General features: G+C 42.9%; 1 protein-coding gene across 6 annotated transcripts in view; it reads left to right on the top strand.

Annotated features, from left to right (window-relative positions):
• The window catches only part of fancc (FA complementation group C), a 49,517-nt gene that overhangs the window by 28,282 nt on the left and 6,906 nt on the right, over nt 1-14,329 (top strand). For all 6 annotated transcript variants that reach the window (XM_014171046.3, XM_014171047.3, XM_014171044.3 and 3 more), the window contains 6 exons: nt 8,977-9,081; nt 9,365-9,429; nt 9,521-9,685; nt 10,450-10,606; nt 12,835-12,890; nt 14,112-14,211. In XM_014171046.3, coding sequence (XP_014026521.3) covers nt 8,977-9,081; nt 9,365-9,429; nt 9,521-9,685; nt 10,450-10,606; nt 12,835-12,890; nt 14,112-14,211 — 648 coding nt within the window. The remainder of the gene's footprint in view (nt 1-8,976; nt 9,082-9,364; nt 9,430-9,520; nt 9,686-10,449; nt 10,607-12,834; nt 12,891-14,111; nt 14,212-14,329) is intronic.

Below are 14,329 nucleotides of genomic sequence, written 5' to 3'. Positions count from 1 at the left end.
GGTTATTACATGATTCCATATGTGTTATTTCATAGTTTTGATGTCTTCACTATTTTTCTACAATGTAGAAAATAGTAAAAATAAAGAAAAACTCTGGAATGAGTGTGTCCAAACTTTTGACTGGTACTTGTATATAAAATATTGAATTTTCTGTTAAATTGAAATGGAATTGAATTTATTCAATTCAGTTTCAAATCATGAAATATAAGTTAATATATGAATTCAAATTCAATATCTAAATACAAATTAAAAAAATACTGAATTCAAGTAGTTTCTTTTGGCACTTAAATCACTCCATAACTTTGACTCTTCTAAGCCTATTGAAGTGATTTTTGGTGAAATGTATTTTTAATAGGACTTCTCTTGCCTGTAGTCCATTTCTTCCCAAATAAGAATTGGCTTATTAATGTGCTTGATTGAGTCTCTGGGTTAGTGCAAGCCTTTGTTCCCCAAACCCTAAAACGTGTTTTGAAAAGCAAATTAAATGGCTTCAGCATGAATTTTCACCCATCGAATAGATGAAAGGCAGAACTTATATCAGCTCTAGTTACTCATTCTTTTAACCTGAATGTACAGTGTGTTTTTAGAGACAGAGAAAGAGTGAGAGAAGGAAGAAGAAAGGATTCGAGGGTTTTCAACTTTCACAGGGTTCACACAGATGGCTTACCATAAACAATACTGAACCTTCACATTTTGCCAGATTAAATGTGTGTGTGTGTATTCTTTTGATTAATTTTTCATCTAATAAAATATCTCGCTAATTAAAACAGTGCTTTTAAAGTAAACTTTTAATTTGCCAGATGTTTTTTGACCTATAAGAGGGGAAGTGGGGTGAGAGGCGTATGCGTGTGTGTGTGTGGTGAAGGCATGATTTGTTGCCTTACAGTACTTTCTCACATAGCGCACAGCCTTTTTCCTCAGCCACTCATGACTTATAATGTGAGAGAGTGAGTGAAAGCTCTTGTATGTCTTCAATTGTTTTGTAATCGTTAGTCAGAAAAGTGGTTGTGTTAGATGGAGAGTGACAGTCACACAGCTGACTAGAACTAGAACCATCCAGTAGAGTCTGACTGGAACCAGAACTAGAACCATCCAGTAGAGTCTGACTGGAACCAGAACTAGAATCATCCAGTAGAGTCTGACTGGAACCAGAACTAGAATCATCCAGTAGAGTCTGACTGGAACCAGAACTAGAATCATCCAGTAGAGTCTGATTGGAACCAGAACTAGAACCATCCAGTGGAGTCTGACTGGAACCAGAATTAGAATCATCCAGTAGAGTCTGACTGGAACCAGAACCATTCAGTAGAGTCTGACTGGAACCAGAACTAGAACCATCCATTAGAGTCTGACTGGAACCAGAACCATTCAGTAGAGTCTGACTGGAACCAGAACTAGAATCATCCAGTAGAGTCTGACTGGAACCAGAACTAGAATCATCCAGTAGAGTCTGACTGGAACCAGAACTAGAACCATCCAGTAGAGTCTGACTGGAACTAGAACTAGAACCATTCAGTAGAGTCTGACTGGAACCAGAACTAGAATCATCCAGTAGAGTCTGACTGGAACCAGAACTAGAACCATTCAGTAGAGTCTGACTGGAACCAGAACTAGAATCATCCAGTAGAGTCTGACTGGAACCAGAACTAGAATCATCCAGTAGAGTCTGACTGGAACCAGAACTAGAACCATCCAGTAGAGTCTGACTGGAACCAGAACTAGAACCATCCATTAGAGTCTGACTGGAACCAGAACCATTCAGTAGAGTCTGACTGGAACCAGAACTAGAATCATCCATTAGAGTCTGACTGGAACCAGAACCATTCAGTAGAGTCTGACTGGAACCAGAACTAGAATCATCCAGTAGAGTCTGACTGGAACCAGAACTAGAACCATCCAGTAGAGTCTGACTGGAACCAGAACTAGAACCATCCAGTAGAGTCTGACTGGAACCAGAACTAGAACCATTCAGTAGAGTCTGACTGGAACCAGAACTAGAACCATCCAGTAGAGTCTGACTGGAACCAGAACTAGAACCGTCCAGTAGAGTCTGACTGGAACCAGAACTAGAACCACCCAGTAGAGTCTGACTGGAACCAGAACTAGAATCATCCAGTAGAGTCTGACTGGAACCAGAACTAGAACCACCCAGTAGAGTCTGACTGGAACCAGAACTAGAACCACCCAGTAGAGTCTGACTGGAACTAGAACTAGAACCATCCAGTAGAGTCTGACTGGAACCAGAACTAGAATCATCCAGTAGAGTCTGACTGGAACCAGAACTAGAATCATCCAGTAGAGTCTGACTGGAACCAGAACTAGAATCATCCAGTAGAGTCTGACTGGAACCAGAACTAGAACCATCCAGTAGAGTCTGACTGGAACCAGAACTAGAACCATTCATCCTTGTGATGCTATGTCTTATGCCGTCTGGCCTGGAATGCAGGCCTGCTTTCTGTTAGCTCTCTTCTCGCTCTTTCTCTCTCTTTCTTTCTCTCTTCGTTTCTACGGCGTTGTTGTTGTTGTCTGTGTCTGTAAAGGCTCTAGCCACCCAGTTTCTGTGTCTGTAAAGGCTCTAGCCACCCAGTCTCTGTGTCTGTAAAGGCTCTAACCACCCAAGTCTCTGTGTCTGTAAAGGCCCTAGCTAACACTGATCAGCTGCTCGTATGGCTCCAAGGCATCGTCTAAGTTAGCGCTTTGAGCCTAATGTATGAAAATCTTTTTGGTTTTACAAATAAAGTTATTATTATCAGCATGTTATTAAATCAGAAACTTTGGGCCGTGTCTGTGTGTGTGTGAGCGCCAACATTTGGTGCTGTGTGAAGTGGTGAAGGAAAAGGGAGGAGTGGCAGTGCTCTGGAGCCCCAGTGTATCACAACTCTCTCATTATGGGACCCCCTCTCCTTCTCTCCATCTCATCCTTTCTTCTCTTCCTTCCTTCTGCACCAAGCCGGCCATCCCTGTCTCCTCCACATCAGAGTGGGTATAGTGTTTGATGGATGCTGGTGGCTACATAGCTAAAGGCGGCATTTACTTTTTTTGAAGGAATACTTCATTCATTTTTCTCATGCTGTTCTACCAAAGAGATGGGAATATGTGACCGACCGGCTCATTCGGTCTTATGTAGCAAAATTTGAAATAGTGTTTTTTACATTGGATAAAAGTAGAGACTCAGCGCTAGAAAATGGTATATCATACACTACAGTTGAGGAACAATGGGAAAGTAATTTTGCTTTGAAAGTTGATAAACATGTCACCTCACTTTTGAGAAAACGGCCCTTGAATGTTTTGGTACACAAACTTTAGAGCTCTTCTTTGTCTACACCCATTCAGCATCGTTCACACCCTCTAAAGCCTTAGCCCCACCCATCTCTTTAAGGATTCACATGTGAGGCCATGTACAAAACAACCAAAGGTTTCAAGGCTAAAGGCTGGTTTGTACTACGGGTGTGTTCGTAAATTTAATCTTGAGTGCCAGAGTGTGCTCAGAGTGCGCTCTGGGCGTTCGTAAACTTAGAGCGTTGTCAGATTGTCTGTTCGTAAATTCAGAGCGTTTCGCTCTCGGAGCATTCAGAGTGCACACTGGACACTCTGGCCGAGGAGTAGGGTTGATCCGATCGTTCTGACCTAACAACAGCAGTCAAGTACCCAAGTTAACTGGCTAACGTTGGCTAGCTTGCGAGCTACTTCCAGACACATAATGAGAACACCTCACTCTGACTATTTTACTCGCCCTCGCAGAGCTGGTTAGGCTGTTATCATGTTATCCAGAGCGTTTGTGACTGCAACTACTTTTTTGTCAATGTTTACTGACACCGGCCTTATTCAACGGGTGCTGAGTGTTCGTAAATTCGTCAGTTATTCTACGCTCTGGCACACTCCAACAAGAGTGCTCAGAAATTGGAGTAGATAGCCAGAGCGAATTTACCGGCTACGTCTATCGACAGTTGTTGCAGTGACATCATTAACATTCTATTGAAACGGTTACTTGCATAGAGTCTTTTGGTTAGCCATGTAGCTAGCTAGCTAAACAATGAACCATAATCCCAACTCATAACGTTACTACCCTGCATGAATCTGCAGGTAGCGAACCAACCAGGTTCAATGTTATGTAGCTAACATTAGGCTATAACTAGCAATGCAAATAGCTCTGAGATACGAATAATATAACAACACAGATCATACACGTAACATTAGCTAGCGAGCTAGCTAACATTAGCTAGCTAACAGTACACTAACTTGAAATGAAAATGACTTTCTGACAAAGTTAGAAACATGTAATATGTGAATATGTAGTTAGCAAGAATATCACCCATATACATGGATGGGCTCTTCTCCTTCTTCTCTTCTCCTTCTCCTTCTTCCACGGATGCCATGGTTGCCCTTAGTTTGAAGATGTAATCCAGAGACAGGTGTTTTATACAACAGCCTTCTGTGTGTTCTCTTATCAACTCCGTCTGCATATTTGCAATCACACGCCAGAATTTTCTCCTTCTCCTTAGCTATCATACTCTAATTCCACTGATTTCAAAACCCGGTCCTCCAGAAAGTGTAGAGCAGCAACACTTATGCAGTTCTACAGTACGTGATATCTTAAAAAAAGCCCAGTAAGAAAGGATAACCAACACATACTGACGAGCTCATGTTATAGACAGAAGCGTGCTACATGGCAGGTCAATCCAAACTCATGTCTCGGCATGTCCAGCCCACTCATCTCAGCCAATCATGGCTAGCGCGAAGGTTGCTGACTTTTTCTGTGGCTAAATCAACTAGGCTTGTAATTTAACAGTTGTATTCGTATTTACAGATGGCATACAAGTTTGTTATTAAGCACATGAAAGTTCACATATTCCAGAAGGCATTTCTGACAAAAAAACGCATTTTTATCAAAAAAAGAAAAAAAGTTTACGTTCAATTGTCTCCCCTGTGAAGTAGTGACTCGCAACATATGCCTAGTTTCCTGAAACGAGTCACATATAGTATGAAAGGGACAAAGTAACTATTTGGACAACAAAGTACTATTCCATACCTATTTCACCACCTCCTTATCCTTTATTCTGCTTACTCTCTATATCCTGCCATCCAGCTAATCTCCTCCTCTCTTCATCACTATCCATTGGTGTAGTGGGAGGGTATACGCAGGTATACGCCATATACCCACTTATTTTTCAGTGGGAATTGTGTATATTCACTACTTAATCCCCACTGATACGTGTCAAAGTAGTGATAGTGGAGGTATACAGCGTATCAATGAATAGGGCTGATGGAACAGATCGGAATGTTTAGCTTAAAATGTTGATAAACGATTATTTCTTCACATTTTAGGCGCAGCAATGTACGCACGGTGGTAGGCCTACGAGTGAATGATCCTAAATGCAATTTGCGGGGAAACACCGATCTAAAATGCCAGCGGTTTTGTGGACAGAGATGGAAATATCCATTAGAAAGAGGGGGGGATTTAAAGATGCAACAACTATAATGGGTTACTAATATGATTAGGATCATGTCTTTTGGCTGCTAGACAATGAAAGAAAGTTTAATGAAAACCAATAGCCTAGAGCAGGAGAACTCATATGAGGAAGTCTATCAAAATAATTGCCTCCACCCGTCTATGGGATTTTGGCTATAAACTACTTTGAAGCAAGGTAAGACATGCCTCAAAATATGAAGTAAAACGTCCAGGTTTCAAACAGAATATAGTGATGCTAATGATAGGCCTACTCGTCTTCTGGTAGATGGAAAGGCTTTCCCAAAAACCTTCTCTGTTAAACTGCCTACCTGTCAGAATGATATCATGATTATTTGCATCAATCCAGTGGCCATTTATTTTGCAAACTCCATCTCATGTGCTACAGAAATAATGCAAACCAAACAACAGTGCTAGGTGCCTGCACACTTGAATTAAAGGGTAACTTCACAAAAAAACAAAAACATTCTTAGATTTTTCCTAGACCTCAAAAGTGGTCTCCTGATGTGGTTTAAGCATTGTTGTGGACTTGGAACATACTTTTTAAAAAAGTTTTTCTGTAAAAACAAAGTGTGACTTTGAGAACGAAAACCTGAAAAAATTTAGACAAATCTGAAACGGATTAATTTCTGACTCAGTTGACAGCCTCATTTATCTATTTCAATAGTTGGCCTACTATTAGCCTACTTGCACAGTTCCGCTTGGATTGGCCTGATTGTGAAAGACCAATATGGGATTTATCATTTTAGGTCATTCAGAGTGTATGTCACTGTTTCTCATAGAATTTCTCACACAGGGCGCCTTTCCTTCCCCGGGCTGGCTGTTTGGAAAATGTTGGGCAAAATTAGAGTATTCTCAATTCTCCAGACACCACTACATCACTGTCACTATCTGATTTCTCTCTTCTCTCTCTCTCCTTCTCTCCCTTTCTGCTCGTCCTCTACCAATTTGACCATAGGCAGTACTTCAGTCTCTTAGGGGTTTTGGAGAACTCGATCGTGACTTTGTAATTGTTAGCAGCAGTCAAAGAATCGCCCACCAAAACCAGCCCAAGTCCTTGCACTGTTTTTTCTTTCTTAATTTTAGACTTATGGAGCGATTTCTGTTCGCCAACTGTACGTCCGTGCCCCCAAGACCAGCTTAACTACAGACTTCAAGAAAAAAACAACTCAAACATTTGCCATCCATCCATTTTGTTCCTCTCCCTCATCGTCCCACATCCTAGAGTCTGACTGGAACCTTTTTTCCCTCTCTCTCTTTCTTTCCTCCACCATTCCATTCCTCTGCGCTCCCCACTAACCCACTCTGCCCAGCCCTGGGTTGTGTGTGTGTGAAACCACAGAGCCCACTGACTGACTAGCTGCCTTTCTCTTCAGGGCTCTTAGTCCTTCCCCAGTCTCCTTCCCTTCCTCTCTCCCTCCTTCATCTCACATCTTCTGTTTCCTCTCTTGTCCCACATCTTGTCTCTGATCTCCAGTCTTCTCTACTCACGCACGCACACACACACACACACACACACACACACACACACACACACACACACACACACACACACACACACACACACACACACACACACACACGTTTTCTACTATTCTACAGTTGCTACTCACCAGTAGTCCTCTATCCATGGTGTTTCATCTTGCTCTTTTGTACTTTTGAAAGGATTCAAGGCTCCAGTCATGAGGATGTACCGTATAGTAGCTGTGATCAAAGTGAATAGCTGCAGAATGTTCACTCAGTTATTGTTGTCAGGTGAAAAGGTCAAAGGTGAAAGAGGAAAGTGTGACCTCCACACCACCACCACCACCACTAGCGCATTGGCTTTAGCAGCACCCTAACCGAGGCCTGGACTTAGGACTTACCCTTCCAGCACATCCACATCTGAGAGGGCTTAGCATTAGATCAGTGCATCAGCACAGACTGCCTTACACTGTACGGTTGACAAGGGGCTGTATGTATCAAGCCTCTAGGATCAGGTGCCCCCCTCTCCATGTTGTCTTATTCATTGTGATCTAAGTGGCAAAACTGATCCTAAATCAGCACTCCTACTCTGAGACGCTTGATACATTTTGCCCCAGCATTACAGGAAGACTGCTGTGGGGGGCTCTACCGTGTGTCTACTGGCAACGTGTGTTTGAGACACAACTCAACACACACAACACACCCAGTGAACATTTGCGATCTTATTGGACAAGTTATGGTAGCAGGCTACTTGTTCTGTTTCAATGTATTTTTTCCTGTTTGGTGCCTACTGAACAGGTGTTGTTTTCCTGTGTTGTCCAGTGAGGACTGTTTAGGACCTAGAATGGAGGATAGGGCTAGTGTTAGTTATGAGATTATTTTTCACTCTGTGACTCTGATTTATAAATGTTTGGTTTATTGGTGTAGCGGAGACACCCTCTGAAATATGCTTGTTAAAACCAGGGCCCCCGTAGAAGAATGTTAGTTTCTGAAGTGCCTCATATGTTGTCCATACATGCGCTCTCATGTAACCACTGGAATGCCTTTCTTGTCTACATGTGGTTGGTATGATATGATACCATATGATCATGCTATGTACTCATTAGCTTTGAAGTTGTAGACACACACAAACACTGTATCAGGTTAGTAATTTATGCTGTCAAATGTATCATTAGCCCACATGAAAAAATACTACAGTTTACTATAGAATACTACAGTACTTACTATAGAATAATAAGGTAAACTGAAGTATACTGTAGAATGCTATACTACACACTGTAGTATCCCTATAGTTCTTACTAAAGAATGTTGTAGTATACTGTAAAATACTATAGTAAGTATTTTCCGCAAAAACACTACACTTTTTTAACTATAGTAAATACTACAGTATTTAATTAGCATATATCCTGCCCATTCCCCTCCCCATATCGCAATTTGTGCCATAAGTGAGAAGCCTAAATGCCAAGTGGGGGGCTCTACCGTGTGTCTACTGGCAAGGTTATGGAAAAGAGCAAAAGCTCTGAACTATCCATTCAGACCCGTTTTTTTTTTTTTTACATTTTAGTCATTTAGCAGACGCTCTTATCCAGAGCGACTTCTAGTAGTGAATGCATACATTTCATTTCATACATTTTTTTCCCCTTCTCCGTACTGGCCCCCCGTGGGAAACGAACCCACAATCCTGGCGTTGCAAACACCATGCTCTACCAACTGAGCCACAGGGAAGGTCTACCTACTTATATTATGGAACATTTAGTAGGTTTTCTGAAGGCAAAAGCCTCCACTTTTATGTCAAAGATAATAAAACAAAAACAATGTAGTAAATACTACAGTCATTTCTGCAAAAACGCCACAGTAAATTCTACAGTATACGACAATCTGTATGTAATAGTTTTATTTTACTACAGTATTTATACTATAGTTAACTAAATACTACAGTATACTACAGTGAATACTACAGTAAAGTTGATTAAAAAATACTTTAGAATGTATACTATAGTATTTTTTTCATGTTGGAGCCTACTGAACATTTTCTTTCCTCCCAGAATTTGTTATGTCAGCTTGCTACAGAAGAGGACAGTGCAACACATATGTTAGTGAAACATATGGGCCTGCCACCAAAGGAATACAGTGTAAAGGTTCTAAGAAAGGTATGAATGCTTGTTGATGTTCTTGCACATTTAATGAAGGATCTTCTTTAAAAGGTCATATATTCCATAATATTTATTTACATGGACTGTGTTGTGTTTGTAAGTGCGCCCGCATATGTGTCTATGTATGTATGTATGTATGTATGTATGTATGTATGTATGTATGTATGTATGTATGTATGTATGTATGTATGTATGTATGTATGTATGTATGTATGTATGTATGTATGTATGTATGTATGTATGTATGTATGTACTGTAACTTGTCCTTCTGGCTGGTCAGATGGTGTTGTTGCTAGTGGAGGAGGTTGGGGAGAGCTGCAGCAGTTTGGCTGACCCTAACCCGAGGTACTGCGTCTGTTCCTCTTACTCTCCACCACCTGCACTGTCCCAACTCTAGCTCTGTTCCGTTCCCCTGATATCACCCCATTTCCCCCAGGTGTTCGTGTGACAGCGTTCTTGCTGCATCAGTGGCATGTGTCCCCCTGGTCACATGTCCTGAGACTGCTCCTCTCATTGGTGCGTTGCTGCAGCGGCCGGTGACCTGCGATAAGGCAGCCCTCAGCCAGGACTTCCTGGATGCTGTAAGCTCCGCCTACTCCAGGTAAGGACGTAGGGTGTGAAAACATTCTCCAGCTGCTTACCCCCTCAGTGTTTTGGAGCTCAGAAGGAACCAGAGAGCTGGAAGTGTAGAAAACAAGAATGCTAGTGAACACAAACCCATCATGCAGTAGTCTCTCTAGACAGACTGGTTGCTTCCGGCAATGTACCAATGCTCCAGCTTACCCCTCTGTAGAAGTTCCGGCGTCAGTTGAGACAGAGAGGACGAGTCGGAAATGGGGAGTGAGTCACCGGTAAGGTCACTGCCGTATGCGCTTGTTTGCCTAACCATGAGCACAATTCCCGCCCGCGTTTTATGCCCCGCCTACTCAAAGTTGTTGGGAGAGTTCCGTCTGAAGATGAACCTCCTGGGAACAAATGTTTTTCCCCATTCAAAATGTCAGAGAGAAGCCGACATTCTCCCCAGACCTTGTGCCGTTGCCTAGCTCACGTTGTTCCAAGGTCTGGGATATCCGATACTCATCGTGCCGCCATGTCACACTCCCTGAGGCTTGAAGGAGTGTCATCACCGGGCCAACCACACTGCTTCATTCAGTACATCTTGTTGACTGACGTGTGTGTGTGTGTGTGTGTGTGTGTGTGTGTGTGTGTGTGTGTGTGTGTGTGTGTGTGTGTGTGTGTGTGTGTGTGTGTGTGTGTGTGTGTGTGTGTGTGTGTGTGTGTGTGTGTGTGTGTGTGTGTGTGTGTGTGTGTGTGTGTGTGTGTGTGTGTGTGTGTGTGTGTGTGTGGTGTGTGTGTGTGTTGCAGAAAGTGTGTGTCTCTGGAGGCCCAGGCAGTGGTATCTCTGTGGTGCCATAACCTGGCCAGCCTAGAGGGGGCAGTGATGTCTCTACTGGACTCTGTGCTCTCCAACCCAGCCTCCACACTGCACAACCTAGAGAACACCATCACTCACTCACTACTGGTATGTATTTTGGAGTAGGTAGAAGTTACCTCTAACCAATGATACAGGGTCAGATATGTCCCCCCCCCCAATGGTAAGTAGAGAATTAGGGGAAGAGTAATATGATCCTAGATCTGTGGCACAGGAGGTTGGTGGAATCTTAATTGGGGAGAACGGGCTCGTGGTAATGGCTGGAGCGGAATGGTATCAAATATATCAAACACATGGTTCCGGCCATTATTCTGAGCCGTTCTCCCCTCAGCAGCCTCCTGTGATCTGTGGTCAGGGGCAACTTCTACCTCGACCGAGAGGGATTGGGGCCCTACAGTGTACACGCAGGAAAGCACAGCATCTACAGTATAGATGTACTTTAATCCTGCAGCTTCCTCCATCACCCCCTTCTCATATCGAGTTAAATCTAAGCTGCTCATCAGTTATGTTGGAGAGAGGGGACTTCTGTAAACAATTCTGTCTCTCTGCACTGTGTGTGTGTTTATTTACACAAACTACTCCTTCGTCCATCCCTCACTCCATCTCTCTCTCCATCCTGCCTCGATCTGTTTATTTACTCTACCTCATCCGTCTGCTGATTGGCCTGTCATTATCACGTTGTTGTTTTACACATACACGCGTCTTCAACTTTGTTTGTTTGAGTGCGTCTGGTTGGCTGCGTCTGTCGTAACTCGTTAACAGCGAGGGAGGCTTAGGTTGTGTTTCACTTAGCCTTTCTGTTTGTTTGGATCATGGAGACATGTAGAGGTTGTGCGTGTGTGTGTGTGTCCCGTGTGTGTTTCCGTGTGTGTGTGTGTGTGTTCCCGTGCGCCCACGTGTTTGTACGTGTGAGTGTGTGAAAGGCGTAGGAGCTGACTGGCTCGCCTCTCTCCCTCAGTTGTTTAAACTGCAATCAAAAATGGGAAATAAAAATTTGTATCGCATTCTTGTTTTGAGCTCTTACTCCCTCTTCCTCCCCCAATAACAATACACAAGGCCTTCCTGGGCCCGGCTGGGCTGCCAACAACAGGATGTTTGGTGCGTGCTGTAATTGAACCTCCTTAAAGTGTTAGTGGAAGGTATGGAGGAGGACGGTAAAAACCCATCTGTTTTCACTAGGGGAAACCATCATCCCTCAATCACTCACACACACCTTTTATATGGCTCCAGGATTGTCCTATTTGATCTTTCATTTGTTAAACTGAGCAGAGGAGAGGCGACGTACTACATGAGAAATATGTATCATGATTGATTATGGGAGTCCGAGGATGGGAAGTCCAGTGTAGGGAGTAGGTCTTGGTTAGGATGGTGCAATGACATAACATGAACACTAGAGGGGGCTAGTTACTTTTACAAAGACCACCTCCCATTCAGTATCTGCTACAAGTTTAGACACAGTTCTAGGATCAGCTGATCCTCTAAATCTTCCTCAACCATTGTTGGAATGGAAGGTAAAACTGACCGTAGATCAGTGGCTAGGGCATTGTCACTACTCTTGCCTCTCTGCTTCCAGGGTTGGAGCAGAGCATCAATAAGGCTGTCTCTAGCATTGGTCTGGTCTCGCCAACCTTTTACCTTCCAACCTTTGTGTCCCAAATGGCATCCTATTCCCTATGTAGTGCACTGCTTTTGACCAGAGCCCATTGGGGGGGGGAGTGAGATGGAGGTTGGAGTGATGGTGGTTGGCGTTGGGATGGGTCGACAAAGTTCTGGAGGTAGTTTGAAATATGCAATCAGCATTTTTCCACAGATCATCTCGCTCGCTTTCTTTCTCCCTCCTTCCCTCCCTCTCTCATATAGGATCAAAGCCCAGAAGAGACATGTGGTCTTCCTATATGAAGGGTTATTGCTATGAGAGGAACTGAAGGTGGCATGTTTTTACTGCCTTCTAGCCCATGAGAGGGATGGAGGAAGCATAATTAAGGTTGTTCTGGGGGTAAAAGATGCATGGAGAGGACGCGAGGAGAGAGAGAGGCACGCATGTACAGTGCAGTTGTTGAATGTTTTCGCAGGGGCGTTTTTAAAACGTGTTAAATCTAAAACACATGATGGCGCGCTGCATTAGGAGATGGAGAGAAAAGAGGGAGAGAGTAGTATAATGGTAAACTAATGGTAAGGAACAGCGTGTGAAAATGGGGAAGTGTCATTTTGATGAGGGTAGACGGCGCAACAGTGACACCAAATGGTGTATGAGATGAATTGATCCATACAGGCGACTCCTGATATATAACCATGTTTGTGTTTTGTATGTGTTTCAGCCTAAAGCCTGCTCCCAGCAAAGCTCCATATTCTTAATAGTGAACGACATCTTCAGGTGAGCCATTGGGACGCTTCATTCACACAAGTGAATAAAGTAGATATACAATATTCCTACTGTAAACAATTTGATTACTCACTGATGTGTATATGTGACCGACTGCCCCGATTTTAGCTTTTTTTTTTTTTAATTACATTGGATAAAAGTAGAGACTCAGAGCTACAAAATGGTATATCATACACTACAGTTGAGGAACAATGGGAAAGTCATTTTGCTTTGAAAGTTGATCAACTTGTAACCCCACTTTTGAGAAAATGGCTCTTGAATGTTTTGGTACACCTACTGGAGAGCTGTAAACCTCCCCAGCCACATCTAGCTAAGTGGATGGGTCACTATTGTCTAGAAATGTTCATGAAGTACAGTAGATGGCCGTAGTCACCACCAGACACACCTGGACTTGATGGGTCATGTAATCATCTGGAGAAGTGGAGTCTTCTGTTAAGACATGTAGCTAGCTAGCTAGCTAGCTAAACAATGAACTGGAATCATCCCAACTCATACTACTACCAATACAAACATTGTCATAGCTGTAGTATGAATTTACAGGTAGCTAAAGCTAACCAACTAGGCTCAATGTTAGCTATCTAACATTAGGCTATAACTATCAATGCAAATGGATTTCTGATTCAAATAATATTACTACACAGATCATACACATAACGTCAGCTAGCAAGACCAGCAAGCTAACGTTTGCTAGTTAGCTAGCAGTACACTTTAACTTGCAGTGAAAATGACTTTCTGACTGAATTAGAGGGTAGCCTAGTGGTTAGAGCGTTGGGCTAGTAACCGGAAGGTTGCAAGTTCAATTCCCCGAGCTGACAAGGTACAAATCTGTCGTTCTGCCCACTGTTCCTAGGCCGTCATTGAAAATAAGAATTTGTTTTTAACTGAATTGCCTAGTTAAATAAAGGTGAAAAAAAAAAAATGTCCAGCCTATCCATTATCTCAGCCAATCTTGGTTAGTGGGAAGGTTCCTGACTTTTTCCATGGCTAAACCAACTAGGCTCGTAATATAACAATTTTATTTGTATTTGTGGATGGAATACATGTTTGTTATTAAGGCACATGTTCACATGTTCCAGAAGAAATTTCTGCCAGAAAATGCATTTTGATAAAAAATAAATGTTTATGTTCAAATGCCTCTACTGTGAACTAGTGACATGCGTCATAAGCCTACTTTCCTGGTAAAGGCTAATTGTCCTGCTCTGCTCTGTGTAGGTCCATGCTGGTGCAGGTGGAGGGGAACCAGACTCTGCTCTCTCTTGTCCACACCTTCACCCTCTGCTTCCTCAGGGAACTGGCAGCCCTGCAGCCTCAGGTATGAAGGCTCCTAAACATAGAGATATAATTAATAGAATGGCCTTGGAACCTCTAGGCAATTTGACTGGTAAAGTCATGGGTGCACTCAAAATGGACGCCAGTCCACCCATTATGGC

This window comes from Salmo salar, chromosome 24 (assembly GCF_965601325.2).
Source record: "Salmo salar chromosome 24, fSalSal1, whole genome shotgun sequence".
Lineage (NCBI taxonomy): Eukaryota > Metazoa > Chordata > Actinopteri > Salmoniformes > Salmonidae > Salmo > Salmo salar.
The sequence above is the reverse complement of the archived record's forward strand: the minus strand, read 5'-3'. Positions and strand labels throughout refer to the sequence as shown.